Genomic DNA, 20,827 nt, shown 5'->3' on the forward strand with positions numbered 1-20,827 from the left:
CATGGAATTCTCCAGGCCAGAATATTGGAGTGGGTAGCCTTTCCCTTCTCCAGGGGATCTTCCCAACCCAGGGATCGAACCCAGGTCTCCCGCATTGCAGGCAGAGTCTTTACTAGCTGAGCCACCAGGGAAGCCTGAGAATCCTGGAGTGGGTAGCCGATCCCTTCTCCAGTGGATCTTCCAACCCAGGAATCGAACCGGGGTCTCCTGCATTGCAGGTGGATTCTTTACCAGCTGAGCTATCAGAGAGGCATTAGGTAATACCCTTTCTGGATGACATCCTGGGGGCTGAAATGGAAACCTCCCCTGTATGCTTGGTTCCTCCTGGGGGGCTTCCGAGGCTGCACGCGGCGCTTTCCCACAGGCGCTCCATCTCTTTGCCATCTTCGCTGTAACCTTGAGCACGTGGTCTCCTTCTCCCTCTGCCTCCTCTTAGGAGTTATTATCTGGGAAATAAAGAAGTGACTAGAACAGTTCCTGTTGTCAAGGAGCTTTGCGTCTTGAGAGGAAGGGAGAGAAGCCATGTGGAAATGATTGCTATCTACTTGGAAAGGCACACTGCAATCTGTGTATCCCTAAAGGAAGCCGGTTTAATTGTTGCTACTGGAGTACAGTGAATCAAGTCAAGATCTCTGACATTCTAAGTTGGCATCTAGAAAGGAGATTTATGAGCAGTTAATTCCAATTTAAGACAGAAAACTAGAATTTGTTAACGTCTACTATGTGCCAACAACCCTACACATGTTAGTTCACTTAGTCCTCATTATCACTCTGGGAAATAGTTTGCATTATGCTTATTTTAGAATTTTCTTTCTTTCTCTTTGTCTGCACTGGTCTTAGTTGTGACACACAGGATCTTTGGTTGTGACACATGGGATCTAGTCCCCTGACCAGGGATTGAACCCAGACCCCTTGCATTGGGAGTGAGGAGTCTTAGCCACTGGGCCACCAGGGAAGTCCCTATCTTCGTTTTACAAATGAGGAAATCGAGGTTCAGAGAGGTTAGGTAACTTGCCCAAGGCCACACAGCTCAAAAGGAGCATAGTCATAAATTAAGCCGCTGTTGGTCTTATTCCAAAGTACATGCTTTTTACTACTCAGCAGGCAGATTATGGGGCTTCCCTGGTGGTAAAGAGTCCACCTGCCAATGCAGGAGACACAAGAGACACAGGTTTGATCCCTGGGTTGGGAAGATCCCCTGTAGAAGTACTTCCACTCCAGTATTCTTGCCTGAGAAATCCCAGGGACAGAGGAGCCTGGAGGTCTGCAGTCCATGGTGTTGCAAAAAAATCTTAGTGACTAAACAATAACAAATGAGGCAGATTATGAGCACTTTTGTGTTTGAAAGATTGTTTGCAGTTGGTAAAGTCCAAGTTGACTGAAGGGTTTAATATCTTACAATCAAAGGGACCTGCAGGGCTGTCTCTGAGAGTCCTGCTGGTTTTGACCTAAGTGGACACTATGGCTTAGAACCAAAGAGCTGGAGCCCAGCACACGGCTGGCCTCAGTCTCCACACACACAGGGACCCAGCAAACAGGGTGTGGGTGAGAGATCTGAGTGGGGAAGGGCTGGCTCCGATGGGTGAGCGGCAGGCTTTATTTTTATGAGCAGAGTGACCAGTGTGCAGCAGCCAGGGATACGCAGAGCTTGGTGTTATCTCAGGAAGTGAGATTCAACCATTCCAGGAACTAATAACTGTTGTTGACAGATAGGAGCTCTGGGTTTAAGTAGAGGTGCCTCGTTACTTGACCAATAAAAGGCAAAGTGCACGGTGCTCAGAAAGGAACAGTGGAATCACTGTGGACCCAGAGTTAACTGGACACAGCACTCTTCAGGGTCCCCAGACAGTGCTGGTGAGCTTTTTTCTGTTTTAAAGGGTTTTTGATGTGGAGCTTTTTTTTTAAGTCTTTATTGAATTTGTTACAGTACTGCTTCTGTTTTGTTTTCTTGGGCCCTGAAATGTATGGGATTTTATCTCCCTGACCAGGGATCGAACTTGCAGCCCCTGCATCGAAAGGTGACATCTTAACCACTGGACCACCAGGGAGGTCCCTGGTGGGCTTTTTTTCTTGTTTTTTTTTTTTAATATTTATTTAGTTAGCTGCACCAGGTCTTAGTTGTGGCACACGGGGTCTTTAGTGTCAGCATGTGGGATCTAGTCTCCCGACCAGGGATCGAACCCAGGCTCCCTGCATTCGGAGCGAAGAATCCTAGCCACTGGACCACCAGAGAGGTCCCCCTGGTGAGCTTTTAAAGTGAAATGGATTTTCTGCCACTGGGGCAAAACTTTTGGTAATTCTATTCTTTAAAAAGTAAAGAGAAAGAAAAAGGTCACTTCAAGGAAAGGCTGGCGTGAGCATATTTTTCTTTGAAAGGGCTGGAGTCTAGTTTAATCCCTGCTTTAATCTCCAGGAAGGGGCCGATGGAGCTGTCAGAGAAGGGACACTGTCCAGGCCCTGGGGCCGGCCAGCTGGTGGTTTATTTGTTCTTCCTCTGAAGCTGCAGCGAGCCTGGTCAGCCTCCTCCCTCCGGGAGACCTGGCTTCAGGTAGCATTCTTAAAATGCTCTTGATTTTCTTTGTCTGGCTAGAAATGTGTCTTTTTAAGTTTGGGGCTTTTCATTTGCTGAGGCTGTTTTCTTGTCATGGCAGCCCTTGTTTTGGTAACATACTACTAAGGAAGAACCCAAGATTTCTAACCAAAAGGTTTGGCATGTTTAGACAAGTGGACACTATTAAAAAAACAAAAAGAGCTTGAAAAAATGCTCCCTTTCCTGAAATCAGTGAAAGGCAAGATTCACTTGCTTAGGGCCCATCTAAGCCTTCTAAAAGTGTCTCAAACGTGACATTTTGGACATTCTCTTCAGCTCATCCTGCCTCAGTTTCCAAGAGAACCTTGCTATCTGCATTTTAGGGCCATGGTGGTGATGAAATAAATGATAAACATGAACCAAGAAAAAGATCTGCACCAAGTGAACCTAATAACTGATGACTGTTATTTTGATTCTTACGTAAAATGCTCTTGGAGTTTTTGTTGCATTGCTAAAGGAAATGATAAAGATGTGAAGACAATAGATGCTTTTAAATCCCAGACACAATCTCTTCATGCAAAATGAAGATAATGGTACTTTGGCCACATGACTGCTGGCACAAAGTAGATGCTAAACAAATACTGGTTTTCTTATTCTTTTATTCAAACTTGGCACCTATATATGTGTGTGCTAAATCACTTCAGTCGTGTCCGACTCTTTGCAACCCCACTAGGAGCCCACTAGGCTCCTCTGTCCATGGGATTCTCCAGGCAAGAATACTGGAGAGAGTTGCCATGCCCTCCTCCGGGTGATCGTCCCGACCCAGGGACTGAACCCGCGTCTCATATGTCTCCTGTACGTGGGTTCTTTACCACTAGTGCCACCTGGGAAGCCCCATATGTATGTACGTGTATGTATGTGTGTGTATATATATATATATATGTACGTGTATGTATGTGTGTGTGTGTGTATATATGTATATATATATACATACATCTATTGATTTATAAATTGCATAACGGACTCCAGTATATTCTGTATACTATTTATATTATAAAATATATACTGACAAATAATATCATGATTAGAGAAAATAGAACAGGGGTTTTTATATTTTCTTTTTTGTTCTCCTTGGATGTAATTCTATGTGTGCATCTATGTGTACATGCATGCTAAGTTGCTTCAGTTGTGCCTGACTCTTTATGACCCCATGGACTGTAGCCCTCCAGGTTCCTCTGTCCATGGGATTCTCCAAGCAAGAATACTGGAGTGGGTTGCCATTGCCCTCCTCCAAGGGATCTTCCCGACCTAGGGATCAAACCCACATCTCCTATGTCTCCTGAATTGCAGGTGGATTCTTGACTGCTGAGCCACTGGGGAAGCCTGTACTGTGTATGTAAACTGTGTATGTAAGTACTGTAATAGGAACTTTATAAGGTCAGTCATATGGTTCAGTGAGTATGGGTAGAATCTTCTATAAGTGTGTGCTAAGTCGCTCCAGTCATGTCCAGCTGTTTACGACCCCATGGACCGTAGCCTGACTGGCTTCTCTGTCCATGGGATGTCCCATGCAAGAAAACTGGCGTGGAATGCCATTTCCTCCTCCATGGGATCTTCCCGACCCAGGGATTGAACCCCAGTCTTGTACATCTCCTGCATTGTTAGGCGGGTTCTTTACTAATAGCGCCCGCTATGGGCGCTTATGGGAAGTCTCCTATGAGTAACTGCAGGGTTTTATGGGCTCCCAGAGCACTGACAAGAACATTTAGCACAAGAGGATGTCTGGTTTTGGGTGTGTGTGCCTGCTTAGTCTGGTGAGGCCAACTTTCCATTGCTGTCCTCTAGAAGTTTGGAAGAATGCCGTAGCTTTCTATAAAACTGGGAAATGCCTTGTCACCACTGGAGAAAACCACTAGCAGGTAATGGTAATACAGATTTATAACCCTTCAGCTGAGGATGTCTGAGATTTTCAATTCTGCCAGTTTAAACTTGATTAACACCACATTTCATGGAAGATTCTTCAAGATGGGCTTTTAATTCCAGACCAGGCACGAGCTATGTGTCATTAGACAGGTGTCCCAACCTCCCTGAGCCTTAGTTTCTTCATCTATACAGTCGGGATACAGACAGGGAGAGAAATAATGATCTGATAGCACTGTTGCTAAGATTAAAATCACTGATGCTTACAATGATGCTTAGCAGAGTGGCTTGCCTTTGCTGGAGGTCTGTAGTTCACCTGATCTTCAATTGCTCTTCAACTTAGATTCTGTGGGACATCCGTCATCAGTTTTTATGACTGCATTTTATTTATTTTTTAAAAGTGACCTTCAGTTTTTAATAAAAATAAACATGCTCTCAGTCCAAAATATTAAATGTTATAAACTTCAAAATGAAAAGTAGGACTTTCCTGGTGGTCCAGTGGGGGAGGACTCTGCTTCTATTGCAGGGGACACAGGTTCAATCTCTGGCCAGGGAAGTCAGGGCCCACATGCTGCGCAGTGTATAATGTTTTTATTTCTTAGTGCATATACAGTTATGTTTACTCTATACTATAGACTATAGTCGGAGAAGGCAGTGGCATCCCACTCCAGTACTCTTGCCTGGAAAATCCCATAGACGGAGGAGCCTGGTAGGCTACAGTCCATGGAGTCGCTAAGAGTCGGATACGACTGAACGACTTCACTTTCACTTTTCCCTTTCATGCACTGGAGAAGGAAATGGCAACCCATTCAGTATTCTTGCCTGGAGAATCCCAGGGACGGTGGAGCCTGGTGGGCTGCCGTCTATGGGGTCGCACAGAGTCGGACACGACTGAAGTGACTTAGCAGCAGCAGCAGCATAGACTATAGTATATTAATGTGCAATAGCATTATGTCTAAAAAATGTATGTACCCCAATTAAAAAATACTTTATTGCTAAAAAATATTAACCAGCCTTTAGTGAGTTAGAATCTTATTGCTGGTGGAGGGTTGGAAATATTGTGAGAATTACCAAAAATGTAACCGAGACAGGAAGTGAGCAAAGCCTGTTTTTTGTTAATTTTTATTTTTTATTGATGTATAGTAAATCTACGAGAATATATATATATTCTTTTTCAGATTCTTTTCCATTCTAGTTTATTATAAGATATTGAGGATAGCTCCCTGTGCTAGGTACTAGGTCCTTGTTGTTTACCTAGTTTATATATAGTAATATGTTTATGCTAATTGCCACTCCTAATTTAACTCCACCAGGCCTCCTGCCTCCAGGTATTCCCTCCAGTTTATTCCAAACATCTCTGTCCACCTGACATGCTTAAAACATGACCTTTATCATTATAAATCCCTCATTCTGAAGCTTCAGGGTTGTCACCTACTAAAGCAGTGGGCTTCCCTGGTGGCTTAGCAGTAAAGAACTCGCTGCCAATGCAGGAGACCCAGATTCGATCCCTGGGTCAGAAAGATCCCCTGAAAAGGACATGGAAACCACTCCAGTATTCTTGCCTGGAGAATTCCGTGGACAGAGGAGTCTGACAGGCTATGGTCCATGGGGTTGCAAAAGAGCTGGACATGCATGACTGAGCCACTAAATAACCACAATAATGACAAAGCAGTGCCTAATTTTTACCCTCACTTTTGTTTTTTTCCACCATAGTTCCATCTTCACTACTTGTCCTCATTTTCTTTTTCTAGAGCTTGTCTGTATTCGTGGAGCTTTCTTGCCTTTGTACCCTCCTGTTTCTTTCTCAATTGCTGGTCTCGATTTTTGGCCGAAAATACCCTACTCTTTCATTTGGCCTATTTTGGGTACCAGCCCCTTTGAACCACTCAAGTTCTCACTGATTCCCCCTAAGACCTCTGGCCCCGCCTTACGTTGTAGAAATTATGGACTATAGTACTTTTTATCACTTGTCATTTATGATATGATCTGACATTCTTTTAATTTATTTGGCTCTGTCTGATCCTAGTTGTGACATGCAGGATCTTTGGTTGAGGCCTGTGGGATCTTGTTCCCCGACCAGGGATTGATCCTGGGCCTCCCTGCCATTGGGAGTTCAGAGTCTTAGCCACTGGACTACCAGGGAAGTCCTGATCTGGAATTCTCGTCTTTTCACATGCCTGTTCCATTTAGCTAGAAGTGAATGATCCTGCACTGATGACCAAGTGCTCTGCTAGGCACTTTCATTTTCTATCTCTTGTATACCCCATGATGACCAGTCAGTCCTTCAGAGTGCCCATTTTACAGATGAGAATACTGAGGCCTAGTGAGTCGCTTTCTCTCTCTCCATCTCACACCAGGCTTCTGTGCATTAAGGTGAAGCCCATGGTGACGGGCACTGCTTCGGATTCTGTGGTTGAAGAGCATCGCCCACCAGTGTTGGGAAGGGCTGGGCCAGGCCTTGGAAGGTAGGCAGCGGAGGGGTGGGGGGAAAGGAACCCCCTCAGTTTGCAGACTGGAGTCACTGCAGCAGGCAAATATTGCAGAGGCAGTGCCTAGGGAGCAGCGGTCAGAGCCCAGCCCTGGAGGTCACAGGTGTTGACCTGGATCCACAAAGCACGGAGGAGGGGTTCGGCTTTGGGGTTTGGCCCTGAGCGAGGCTTTTTTCCCTCCTGACTTCTCACTCCCCAATCTGACGGTTGGGGGTTCCTTGCAGGCCAGCGAGCCCCAGTAGGGCCGGCATCTCAGCCTACTCTGCCTTCTGATCCCAGGTGGGTGGTCTCGTCTGTGAGCTGGAGCACGGCTGGGCTGGGTAGGAAGTTCCCATGCCACTCGATGGTGGTGCAGTGGGACGAACAGCAAGGGCCAGGGCGTCAGTCAGACGGTTCTCACACTCCTCCTTCATCGTCAGTTACCAGCACTTACTTCGGCTTTCAAATGCCTCATTAGATTGGAAGTGGGGTCAGTTTCTCTCTCCTTCTGTGCTTCTAGACTTTAAAGCTTTGGTGTGTGCTTAGGGCTGTAAAATGAAATTTCCATTTTTTTGAGTGTGAGCACTCTTTCATGTTTTGTCCCTTTTGTGTTTCTCCCTTCCTCCTCCCCTCCCCTCCCCCTTCTCCCTCCCTCCCCCGCCCCCCCTCCGCCCCCAATTCTGTTTTCTTTCCACAAGACTTCTTGGAGGTTGCTTATCATCTCCGAGGCTAGGATTCGGAACCCCATCTTTAAATTGGGCTTTATAATATCGCTCACGTGTGTTGAGTGAGGGAATAGGCCCAGTGCCTGGCACTCGGAAGCCGGACAGTGTTCATTTTCTTTCTTCCTCTTTACGGCTCTGTCCACACCAGGTATTGCTCTATCTTAACCCCTGGAGTCCTCCAGGCTCAAGGTGCCAATCAGGCATCAGATGCACAGGACCTTGGGAAGGAAGAGAGGTTCTGGATGCCCTGAGCGTTTCTTTCAGCCCTCGAGCATGCTTCTGCAGGGGCTCCTTGTAAAATGGGCCGGACTTAAAGCTGCTTTCTGTGCATTAAGCTCTTGAGACAAAGATCTATAGAAACAGGAGCCATTCGTGATGTTATTAATTGGCGGCAGCTTTCCATGGACCACCCCGAATGGAAACGCAGTCAAGGGCCCCCAGATGTGGCTGGGAATCCCTCTTTCTTGGATTGAAGGATGCAGCCAGTCAAGAGGAAAGGCAGACGCAGAGCCCTGGAGCCTCTTCTGACTGTTCGGTGGCTCGGCTGCTGCCCTCTGTCTTTCAGGAGCACTTTCTTTTTGTCGGGGCTAATTCCTGTAGCAACCCTCCCATCAGCTCATTTCCACAGGCTGTAAGCTGGGGCTGACCAAGGAGGTTTGGGGGGAAACCTGTGCTCAAGAGTTATTGCTGCAAGCAGGAAGTGTTTAATGGTTTCCATTTACTGTTAGTTGGAAGAAGGAGGGCTGGACCTTTCTTCTAACAGAAGCAGAAAATCAGCCTGAAGACACTGCCCCATTTTACCCTCAGGAGGGAAACCAGAGCTCCTTAGGGCACCAGTGGTCCCATCACAAGGACACGGAGAATCTCTTACTTACATCTGAAGTCAAAGTGATCTGTGAGGTAGTGTCTGGCATGTGAAGCCAGTCTCACAACTAGTGTGGCTGGCTGTGTGTCACTGTAATGAAGCAGGAAGGTCCTGAGGTCACGTCGGGGCTGGCATCTTTTTGGCCTCACCAAGCAGCTTGCGGGATCTTAGTTCCCTGACCAGGGATCAAACCTGTGTCCCCTGCTGTGGAAGCACAGAGTCTTAATTGTTGGATTCCCAAGAAATTCCCCATCTTGCGCTATTTAAAGTCAAATACCACTTTAAGAATCAACGGACACACAAAATAGACAAGAGCATAGAAGAGTTGAATAATCTGTTTTCATCCCTTTAAGAGAGTTTATCTTTTCTCATATGATAGCAGATTTGTAAAAATCCATCCAGCATCTGTCTAAAAGAAACCCTTAACAAAATTTAAAAGTAGTTTTTAAAGGCCACGATTGTGATTATCTAACAATACATAATATAAGGCTAATCCTTCTTCCTCTCAAATTTTGACTGTTTAGAAATTAAATCTACATTTCTGGATAATTACTGGATCAAAAAGGGAATCAAAAGGGAGATCATAAACTATCCAAAAAGAAAGAAAAGGGGACCTCTTTACACTAAACCTAGGCGTCACAGCATAAAAGGCACCCAGGAAAAAACGGGTAGCCTTAAATATCTTCACTGTCAAAGCAGCCATATGGAAAATAAAGATGAGGATACAGTAGTCATTTTAAGAAGTATGATAAAAAGTATAACACATTAAACTAAAAGGAAACAGGGCGATCTAAACAAAAAACTAAATGAAATAGAAAATAAACAGAACACATTAGAAAGGAATATACATTTAAGTGCCAGTTCTTGGCAAGGACTAAATATAGCGATTTAACTGTATGTCTGATCCCAGAGAAATGTCTGAGCGAGTATCTGAATCTTCCCTCAAGGGAATGCGATGCAGCCGTTAAAATGGTCCTAACAGCCTTTGTCAGAGGATTGGGGGAAATGTTTATGTCAAATGAGAAGAGCAGAATCAAAAAGGGTATCATAGAGTGAGAGAGCCATGTGGATACAGCCTTCCATGTCCCTCCTGTTTCTTAGGGAATTAAGTCTGCAAAGAGTGCATCAGAGTATCAGAGAGGATGGAGTATTGACAGGTGCTCAGCGCAGAGGCAGGGTACAGACATTGCCTGATGGAAGGAAGGACCACATACTAGTCTATTGACATGTGTCTGCAGACATCAGGTGGCTGGCTAAGGCTGGAGGTTCAGGGACTTGGGGGTGACAGGTAAAGGGTATGAGGTTTCTTTTGGGGGTGAGGACAGTGTTCTAACATCAGTTGTGTGATGCTTGTACCACATGTGAATATACTAAAAACCATTTACTTGTACCCTTAAAAAATTGAAGTATAATTTATTTACAGTGTTGTATTAGTTGCTGGTGTAGAGCAAAGTGATTCAGTTATACATATATATGTTCTTCTTCATATTCTTTTCCATTATAGTTCATTATAAGGTATTGTTATATATAGTTCCTGATGCTTTACAGTAGGACCTTATTGTTTGTTTTATGCGTAGCAGGTAAATGGGATGGTAAGTGAATTAGATCTTAAGCTGCTACAGAAAAAAAAATCACATTGATTATCTTGGGGCGTGGACGCAGTGATTTTCCTCCTGGTTTTCCACCCTCTTCTGTAATTCCCAGATTTCCAGATGTAATTCTGTATTACTTGTCTAATGGAAACCATGATAAAGTAAAAAACACTGTAAAGCAAGAGTGTTCCTAATTGGCCTTTTAGCAGAGGAAACGGTGATGGGCAATCTGCTAACCTTCCTCCTGAGAAGGTGAGTGGAGACCGGGTCTGGTAATCCTGAAACTGGGGACTGGTTGTCATGGATCGCTGCGTTGTCGGCTGCCGTCACACACAGAAAGTGGCGCAGGGCTATTCTTCTGCAAGTCAAGGAGAAGAAAGCGTCGTTTTTGTCTGGGGTCTCTCAAAAGCAGGATCACCTCTCAGGGAGAAGCTGGTGGGGTGGGTGGTGCTGTGAAACCTGTGGATGACTGAGAGCCAGTTTCTAGTAAAATCTCTTAAGAGGTGTCAGACTCTGCTGAGTGCTAAAATAGGGAAAGCTGTTACTTATATAACTTCCTGTAATTGCCCGGCAGGAGCAGTCACTGAAAGCCACCGCTCCTCCTCTTGGCTGGGCGGGGGGATACAGGGCCCTGCCCTCCTGGCAGCCCGGATCTCTTCTACCTTTGGGCTTCGTGCTCGGGGGGGTCAGGCTTTTTAACAGCAACTGAAATGCCATTTTAAACAGAAGACTCCTCCATCTCTTTTGAAGATGGGAAACTCGTACGCTGGACAGCTGAAGACCACACGGTTCGAGGAGGTCCTGCATAACTCCATCGAGGCCTCCCTGCGCTCCAACAGCCTGGTACCCAGGCCCATCTTCTCCCAGTTGTGCCTGGAAGCGGAGCAGCAGCTTTCCGCTCTAGAAGGTAGGAGATGCATCTGTGCCCTTCAATCCCGTGTGCGGGGATGTTCGAGATGGGATTTGAAACTCTTTCCTCTTCCGCTTGGTGTAGCAACTATTGGGTCTGGCAGAATGGAATTATTAGGAAGCAGAAAGTGGCATGTGCATCCTTACTTGGCTAAGACTCAAATTAAGTCACAGCCATAAAGTTGCAAGGAATGAGATGATTCATTGGACTAGCAGGAGAAAGAAAGACTGGTGTTAACTTGTTCTCAGTTGGTTGTTACTTATACTCATGAAAAGTTTTGATGGTCTGACTTGAATAAGTAAGACATTTTAACATGTTTTTGACCCTCAGTTATATATTATTTGTTCCTCTGTGATTTGTGGCTCTATCTTTGCAAAGGAGTGTACGTACTTTTCCATGTGATAACAGTTTTGAGAGCCCTCTAGAAACTGTTAAAAACCAACAATAAACCCTTATGAGTATAGTGTGTGCCGGCAATAAATTATCTTCGGGCATAGGGATAAGTTTGGGGTTTAATTGATTATCCAGAGAATAAACTGGTTGTATTTTTCAGTCTTTAGTTTGTATTTTTTATAGTCATGTATCTTCATGTCCAAAGTTGCCCCACCCCCTTATTTATTGCTGAAGAAGTTGTTTTTTGTCCCTTGTCTTCCACTTGAGGTTACCTGCAGACTTCGCTTAGCTTTTGAAGTGAAAGACGGCTGTGGTTTACAACAAAGATGAACTAATTAAGGAAGCCTGCAGTGTACTAGGTCCTGTCTTAGGGTGGTCATGGTGTGTGCCTGTGTCCCTGTGTGTGTATGGTTGTGTGTGCAAGGTGAGTGTGGGGAAGGAGGGCTGGGGACGGTTGTATTTTCCAAGGGAAAATGAGGCACAAAAGTCCTCGTGATATCTGATCGTCCCTCTCTAGGAGGGAGGCTTTCCTGGTGTCACTCTTTAAAGTGTTTTTACAAAATTAATCGTGCAAATGGCAACAGCTAAGGACCTGAAGCAACTGGCTCTGGGTCTGAGAGAAAGTAGATTGTGGTCAAAAGCAGGAGTCAGGAAACCCAAGGGCTCTCTGGCATTCACGTCAAAGTACCAATGATTTCTGGCCCAGGAAGTTTTACTGTGACATTGGGGGCGTTTGAGGAATAACTGGGACATCTTTGACAGTCCATGTTTTCGACTAGCTGAAAGACTTGTGAAATATGTATTAAATGATCATGGTTAACTGCTTACAGGATCGAAAGGCTTAGATGCTAATGGTAAATGAATAGTAGTACTCATGATAAATGATTTTGTCCATGGGGATGGCACCTTAAAATCAACGGAGTGCTTTCACGTGCACGAGTAATCGGAACCCATGATTTTGGGGCAGTGGAGGATAGGTTTGTTGTTTTGAAGGCTGTTCATCTGGGGAGAGGTGGGAGAAAGCCCTGGCGTTTCTCTGTCAGCTTTTCCTGGTGTCGAAGCTTTCCGTAGAGGATTTCTGCTGGCCCCTGAACCGGAGGCTGCATCCTGAACGTTCTGACTTCCAGGGGTGCCCTCACCACGTGGCACTTCCCAGGGAGAGCCTGAAGGCTTGCTCAGCCCCGGGCTTCCTGTGTCGAGTGCCGAAGGCTCTCTGCCTGCTGTTGGCTGGCTTGGTCAGCACTTCTCGTTTATGATATGAAAACCGGTGCAGGCCCCTCTATCATTTTCCCATTTGTCTGGCAAGCAGCATAGAGAGACCCTCCCAGATTTTGTTTCTCTAGTGCTGGGAGGAGTCGGGAGGGGGGTTGGCGAAAAGGAGGAGACTGGTTGATTTGCTAAATGTCCCTATCAATCGAGCACTCAGCTTGAGCCCCTGGTTTCTGCATCATAGAACGTGGTGCACAGCGTTTGTTTGGTCTGTCTGTCTCTCTGTCGGGCTCTCTTATCTTATTGCTGTCCTTCCTCAGGCAGTAACGTTAAGGATGCTTTATATGACCAAGGTGCTGGTATCCCAAACACACCTAGATCTGTTAACATTTTCTCTATTTGCAAGGGCAGTTCAGAGGGCCCCTGTTACTTTGTTCTCCAAATTAGGGGTATGACCTTTCCTAACAGGAGAGAAACCTTTTTATGTGTTATTTTATTTTTTTTAAAGGAAGACCAAGCAAACCAAACAAATACACCCTTCGAATTTGGGATAAGTGTTTATTAAACAAGATACAGGTAAATTCCTGTCATCCCACCCACTCAGAATGTCATACAGTTTCTTCTCATGTAAAGAAAACAAAATTTACTCGAAAACATCAATACTTTCATACACCATGGGGTGAAGTGCTGTCATGACATCTCTGGATTCCCATGGTTGAGTTTTAACATCCTAAGCTCCCAATCCAGTTGGTTTTGTCTAAGGCCATTTTAAAGCCCTCATTCTGCCAGAAGACCTTGATAAACAGTCTGGTTGAGTCTGGCCCTGGTTAGGAAGTCTCCTTCGGCTTGCTGCTGGCTGACAGATTCCATCAAAGACGCTGGAATGTCTAATGTAGACCTTTGACCTTTAATCCCGCTTTCTGCTAAGAAAGCAGGATTTCTTAGCAGCCACTGGATTTTGAGCCCTTTCTCTGACTTCGAAGGCTTAAGACCCTCCTCTTTCATTCTTTCCGAGAGTCTGCATTCCTGCTGTCTTTGGTTGAACAGAATAAACATGCAGACATTCCTGTGCGTGCCCTCCGAGCTCCGGAAAGCCTAGCTTTCTCTCCCCTTTTCGCTCTAATTGTTGGCTCTTTGCTGTCCCCCTGCTGAGCCCTTGGAGGTGAGTCCCGGGTTCACAGACTATTCTTGATTTTTGCAGAGCCTTCTAAGCCACCCACTCTGTAGGTGGCTAAAGGGTGGTTTGAGTCCCCGTGGGGACCGTGCTGCATGGGTGGCACCTGGGGTCTGGGCGTGACTCTATACTTTCTGCTAAAACCAACCACGCCTGCATTTAGTGGCAGGAAGGAAGTGTCTGAAAGAGGCTCTGGTGTTTATCCCTCCAACCCCCTTTATGTTCTTCCTGGGTAATCTTTTTACAGTCTCCCCACCACCTCTGTATCCTCCAGTCCTAGAGGGAGGGAGACACTAGGAATTCTTCCTTACTTCCTGCTGTGACCTTCCCAAGGTCATGGGCCTGGGCTGGCCTGAAATGCTCAGTTTCTTCTGCCTCTTGTCCTTCCGGCACCTTTAAAATAAGGCTTCCCTGGTGACTCAGATGGTAAAGAATCTGCCTGCAATGCAGGAGACCCAGGTTTGATCCCTGGGTCAGGAGGATCCCCTGGAGAAGGGAATGACTACCTACTCCAGTATTCTTGCCTGGAGAATCCCATGGACAGAGGAGCCTGGCGGGCTACAGTCCGTGGGATCACAAGGAGTCGGACACGACTGAGCGACTAACACCTTTAAAATGGTGACCACCCTGAGGTTATGCTCCCAGCACACTGTACTGATTAAATCACCCTTGGAATGTTCTGTGCAATGCTGAGGGCCGTATTTCCCCACAGAGACTGTCACAGCTCAAGGTGCTATTTCACTTAAAAAGAAAAGTTTCCTTTAGTCATAAAATCTCTGAGAAGGCCTGGCCCTGTGCTGGCTCGTTTTGTGCGTGTGACAACTTCTGGTGTGTTTATATTTCTAATAGTGTATACATCCAGTTTTCCCTTGGGGATAAATAACAGCATATAGTTTGACTCCTATCTTATTCAATGTAAAGACCGTTCACACTGTATTTTGGGTTCTAAACTAAGTGATACAGTTTACGACAAGGACAGCAGCTTGGGCACCAGATACAGCTGGGAACAGGCTGGCTGTGCTGCTTAGCAGGTGGTCGAATCACTGGGTCTCTCTGAATCTCAGTTTCCTTACCTGTAAAATGGTCCCTGGGTTACACTCTGGTTCCTCCCACACAGCTGTTGTTGGAGTGCCTGCTGTGTGCAGACTTCATAGTTGGTCCTTGTCAGCAACCGTATACATACCGAGCCCTGTTGCTCATGCAGATTTGTGCAGCTGTGAGCGCTGGGAGGGGATGTGGACCTGTATTTGAAGGCACAAGGCCAGGCTTGGAGCCAGAGTCTGTGACCTTGGGAAAGACATCCGGTCTGAGTGAGCCTCGGCCCTCGCCCCTAGTGAAGAAGGGTGATAGTGCCCGGCTTAAACAGTGTGTCTCTGAGGACTGGTTAATTCCTAACTAACTGGGGCTCACTGTGTACTTACATCTGCCTTGGTCATCACTCCCTTATTCCACCTCTAGGTGGAAGCCGAGTGGACAATGAAGAAGAGGAAGAGGAAGGGGACGGGGGGCTGGAACAGAGCTGTCCCCCAAACCCCTACCAGATGCACCCCCCGCCTGAAGGATGCTGCACCACAGATGGTGAGATGCCCGCTGGGCTGTGCGCTGAGATTCCCCCGAGCTGTGAGCTGAGCCCGTGTCCCCAAGATGACGGTTGAAGGGGAACTACCCCATACTTGAGAGCCAGACCTGGCTCCATCCTGGCCCCCCTCTCAGAAGCTTTGAGTAAATGACTTAACTTCTCTGAGCCTCGATTTCCATGTCTGCAAACTAGGGGCAGGACCACCTGCCCAAAGATGATCAAATGAAAGTTTTCCAGGGCTTCTCCCACTCAGTGCCGCACACAGTAGGTACTACTTCCTGCTTTGCCCAGGAGCATACGAGAGAACTAGGAGCCAGTGCCTTGAAAATGGTAAAGCAGATGTCCCTGGAGGAGAATCTTACTAAGGTATAAATACCTTACAGGTTTGCAGGGAAGGCCTCGGGATCTCAGAGTTCACATTAGCCCATGTCATCCCTCTTGGTCATTAAAGATGGAAAAACACAGGGCATGGGGCCACTTGTGCCTTTGGGGAGAGAGAGTCCCAGAAAAGGTCCATCTGGATAAATCTCAGCTGTTTCTCTCTTCTTCCTTTTTTTCCTAAGTATTTCTGGACACTTACTTTTTAAATAAGAAGCATGTTTAAGGGCTTCCCAAGTAGCGCTAGTGGTAAAGCATCTGTAAAGAGATGAGGGTTTGATTCCTGGTTTGGGAAGATCCCCTGGAGGAGTGCATGGCAACCCACTCCAGTATTCTTGCCAGGAGAATCCCATGGACAGAGGAGCCTGGCGGGCTACAGTCCATGGGGTCGCAAAGAGTCAGACTTGACTGAAGCGACTTAGCACATGCACAGACGTTTAAACGCTCTGAAATACAAAAAGTTCAAGTGCGTAGAGTCCCCCTCTGCTGATGTGACTTCTCTGAGACCATCATTACCGGCTCATCAGCCTGAATTCCTGCCCTTGGCCTGTGCCTCATACACGTTAAGTGCAGGGTGGAAAAGACATCAAATTGCTTGCAGTCCCTTATGGATTTTTCATCTACATTTTAATTTACCATCACTTGTCTACCCATTTCTCCAGCTGACCTTCATTTGTACATTCATGTATGTGTATTGTACGGTAGCACCAATAGTCATAAAAACAGCAGGTAGTTAAGTGTCATAAATGACGATGGTTATAATTTGATCTCTCAGAATTACTTTTATTCATTTTATTCTGCCCAGTCACTTTATTGTTGTGAATCATGGTAACTGGCAAGTGAAGTGCATGTAAGGATAACATACCTAATAACGTTCTCAGAATTAATTTTAGAGTCAGCCCAGTCCAGTGGTGAGGGTGGTTGCCGACAAAATCCAGACTATTTTCCCGCTTTGCCCGTGTGAATCCTGGTTGTGTGGGGCCGCTCGCTGGACAGCGTGTGAGCCCTGTCCATCCTTCCTAGGGTTCTGCCAGGCCGGGAAGGACCTGCGTCTGGTCTCCATCTCCAGCGAGCCCATCGACGTCCCCGTGGGCTTCCTCCTGGTGGGCGCCAAGTCCCCCAGCCTGCCCGACCATCTCCTGGTGTGTGCTGTGGACAAGAGGTTCCTGCCGGATGACAACGGGCACAACGCCCTTCTCGGTGAGTTTCTCCTGGGCTCTGCTCTACAGCTCGGGCTGCATGATGGGTGGGGACAAGGAGGGCCACTGGTCCCCTTGGAAGACAGGCCACCTTTTGGCCTCTTTATCAGCGCGTCGCACAACCCCATTCATTCCTCATTCTGTGGCCTATTTCTTTGTGGAATGGAATGCAAATGAGATTTGTTTTAAAATGTGACTACCTGGAACTTTCCCTGGTGGTCTGGGGATTAAGAGTCTGTACTTCCAGTGCAGGGGATGCGAGTTTGATCCCTGGTTGGAGAATTAAATGATACTGTGTAGCATGGCCAAAAAATAAATGAATAGTGTAAAAATAAAATGTGACAACTTTCCTGTAGAAAGCCTATCAGTTAGTACTACTTTTTTTGGTAAATGTGTTCATCAGAACTTTCCTAAGTGCCTACCCATGTTGGAAATGTAATCCAGACCCCATCCGAGATGCTGTCAGAGGCCAGCAGACACGTGGCAGAAGGAGAATAAGGCTGAGCGTGTGTCCCCCTGACCAGGACAGTCCTATTCTGAGTGACTGCCTGACACCCTCTACTGTTCTCTTCTTTGCTTTACCTTTTGCCTCTCACCAGTCAAGATCACCTTGGACCTGTTAATGAACTTGCCTGAGGGTGCGTGAGTAAAGGAATGTGGCCAGGATTCAGACTCAGGTCTTCCTGGCTCCATATGGTACCTTTACCTTCTGCACCTCACAGTCACTCAGTGGGTCAGGGTCAGCATAGTGAAGCTGTGGTTTTGACCTTTGGAACCACCGCTGGCCCACGGGATCCCTAATGTCAGTGCAGAGTCAAGGCCAAGCCATACCAAGCCTGTCTCCTGTTGGTTCAAACATTTATTGAGCTCTTAATGAATGCCCAACCCTGCGCTCCGCACACTCCCCCATAAGTGGAGCAAAATCCGGGGAGACAGGAGGTTTGGACCGAGAGCTCAGCGAGCTGGGTCCAGCCCCGTGTCTTGACCACAGGCTGCTGTGTGACCCTGGGCCTCTGTGTCCTCGTCCAGAGAGTAGGCAAGTGCTTTCCACATGGCCCCTCACCTGGCCTGGCATCTCCTTGGCAGAAGAGCAGGGCAGGCAGGAGGGTTGGTAATGATCTGTCTAGCTGAGATGTAGCCTCAGAAATAATCTTCATGGCAGAAGCAAGTTTGACCGTGAGAGTTTATGGGAAAAACTTCTAGGTTAAACTTCTCCTGCTGGCCCCCAATTCCTTCTGTGCTTTCCCCATAGACAAACATTTAAACCTCAGTTTTACGCTTGATATGCCCCCAAAGCTGGGTAGGTAAACACACTTTCAGTTCAGTTCAGTTCAGTTCACTTGCTCAGTTGTGTCCAACTCTTTGCGACCCCATGGACTGCAGCATGCCAGGCCTCCCTGTCCATCACCAACTCCCGGACTTTATTCAAACTCATGTCCATTGAGTCAGTAATGCCATCTAATCATCTCATTCTCTGTCGTCCCCTTCTCCCACCTTCAGTCTTTCCAAGCATCAGGATCTTTTCCAATGAGTCAGTTCTTCGCATCAGGTGGCCCAAGTATTGGGGTTTCAGCTTCAGCGTCAGTCCTTCCAATGAATATTCAGGACTGATTTCCTTTAGGATGGACTGGTTGGATCTCCTACACACTTTAGTGGATATTTATTGAGGACATTTTATGTCTGAGTCTCTGTGCAAAGGACTGAAGGATGGAGGTGGGAGAGCAAGGCTTGACCCAGAGAAGAAAAAGGAATGGATCCTGCCACGAGGGCTGGGGGAACACGATGGTGTGCACCCTCTGAAACCTGGCAGATGACTGCTCACTGGAGGGACAGACACGACTCTGGGGCAACGACCAGCGGGAGAAAAGGTTTTGGCCAGTTCTTTCTTAAGGCGGGTCTATGGGCTTATTGTAACCAGTTTTTGAAGCAAGAATAATCCAGGAAATTTACTCCACCAAGGAAGCTCATTGAATCTGTGTCATTGCATCTCAGAGTGAATTTGCTTATCAAGGCCGCTCAGGACAGAATGAGTGGGGAAGACGGACTGGTGACTTGGTTAGCGTTTGATCTGGCCATGGCTGGGAGCTCGCCTGAATTCCTCCCCTTTGTGACTGTAAAGGAATTGCGAGGGCAGTAAATCTAGGAGGCTCTATGTCTCGAAATGCAGAGGCAAGAATCTTTCAGTTCATTCACCACCAGCCTGGGAACAGCTTCAGCCCCTCAGGCGAGGAGCGTAGAGGAAGTGGGGTCTTTGTTAATTGCTTGCCAAAAAGCCAGTGGAGGTGGGTAACAAGGGCCGGCTGGTAATAACCCATGCTTTCTTGTTTTAAAATAACTTTATACTCTCAGCTTGCACACTTAGCACTGTTTAGGTTTCCTGCAATTAACCCTGATGGCTGCACAGGGCATGGTGGCCCAGCACCCCTCTGGGGCCAGGGCTCAGCACTTTTTAGTGACCTATAAAGGGGAGGCTCTGAAGTATCTTAGGAGAAAGTAACAGCTTAAACCCCCCGCCCCCCCCCCCATAATTTATAGCGAAAGGAGTGCTGGTTTTAGTGACTTTGAATCAACTGAGAGATTTCGGTCTGTGAAAGTGAAAAGACTAAAATGTAGGTATGTGTTCCAGTTGTCTGATAGTAATTAATCAAAGCTAGCTGATGGCTAAGAGGAAGGAGAGGAAACCATCTATTACAGCTGTGCATGTGCTTGCTAAGTCGCTTTAGTCGTGTCCAGCTCTTTGCGACCCCATGCACCATAGCCTACCAAGCTCCTCTGTCCATGGGATTCTCCAGGCGAGAATACTGGGGTGGGTTGCCATGCCCTCCTCCAGGGGAATCTTCCTGACCCAGGGATTGAACCCACGTCTCTTATGTCTCCTGCATTGGCTGGTGGGTTCTTTTCCACTAGCACCACCTGGGAAGCTTCCATCTATTACAGCTGGAATGTTCATTTCTGAGATGAGAGTAAATGAGCTGTTTGTTTATCTAGCAGGCAAATAATTATACATTTATTATTATTCATAGTAATAAATAACTGAAGGTGGACTTTAAGTTCAGTCTGGGGCCCCAAAGCCAAGTGGTACTTGGTCCTTCTTGGAAGCTCAGGGCCGTGGGAGGACACTTCCCTCAGAGATGCACGTGCACGGCCACAGAAATCGAAATTCTGGGAAATCTCTGAGCAACAGGCTCCCATCGAGGGCTTAAGATGCTGTGGGATCCCCAAGGATTCATTGACTTCTGGGATGAGAGTGTCTCTGAGGGTGTCACCAGTGATGCACTTGGGTCCTGAAAAATGGGTGGATTACCAGTTGGAGAAAAACAGCAGCAGCAAATGAACCTAAATAGCAGCCACTTTACTGATTACTTCTCATGTGCTAATGATTGTTGGAGTTAAAATGGAGTGAGTGAGGTGGGTGTGTTACTGCTTAGCGATGAGATATGAAGAAACAGAGGCATGCGCGATAGAATGAAGTGTGCCTGTCTTTACTGCCCTGGGGGGGCCAGCGTTTCCACTTTGATTTCTGAACCACAAGGAGGAGCCCTTTCTGGTCTGTGGCCCTCCCTCCCTGCCTCTGGAATGGAGCCATGGTCCCACAGCCCACATTTGTCATGGGACGAGGGCCTGTAACCTGTTTAGCCGTTTCTGGGAAGGGATGGAAGTGCTGGCCTTGGCAAGGTGCTTGGAGCATCCTTGGATCTACAGTTCTGTTTCTTGCTCATCATCTTTTGTTTGACCTCAGGGTCAGGATCTCTTCCAGGGAGTTTGGAAGGTTTCTCAGGGACTCATTCTTGGACGGCAGTTGAGCTGCTCAAGGCTCCCAGGTTGGAGACAAAAGAAAAAATAAAAACATTAGATTATAAACTAGGAAGCATTAGAAACATGAAA

General features: G+C 46.7%; 1 protein-coding gene across 9 annotated transcripts in view; it reads left to right on the forward strand.

Moving 5' to 3' along the window:
• The window catches only part of GREB1 (growth regulating estrogen receptor binding 1), a 127,333-nt gene that overhangs the window by 48,677 nt on the left and 57,829 nt on the right, over nucleotides 1–20,827 (forward strand). For 5 of the 9 annotated variants that reach the window (XR_014083710.1, XM_081596546.1, XM_081596549.1 and 2 more), the window contains exons 2-4: nucleotides 10,851–11,007; nucleotides 15,245–15,364; nucleotides 16,767–16,943. Coding sequence is in view for 8 of the 9 variants with exons in the window: in XM_081596546.1 (XP_081452672.1) it covers nucleotides 10,851–11,007; nucleotides 15,245–15,364; nucleotides 16,767–16,943 (454 nt within the window). In the remaining variant the exon portion in view is untranslated. Of the gene's footprint in view, nucleotides 1–2,413; nucleotides 2,549–3,751; nucleotides 3,940–10,850; nucleotides 11,008–15,244; nucleotides 15,365–16,766; nucleotides 16,944–20,827 lie in introns of all 9 variants that reach the window. The other 4 variants (XM_081596550.1, XM_081596552.1, XM_081596547.1 and 1 more) reach the window with 2 other exon arrangements.

This window comes from Giraffa tippelskirchi, chromosome 4 (assembly GCF_054371585.1).
Source record: "Giraffa tippelskirchi isolate mGirTip1 chromosome 4, T2T-mGirTip1v1.2.pri, whole genome shotgun sequence".
In the NCBI taxonomy this organism is placed as follows: Eukaryota; Metazoa; Chordata; class Mammalia; order Artiodactyla; family Giraffidae; genus Giraffa; species Giraffa tippelskirchi.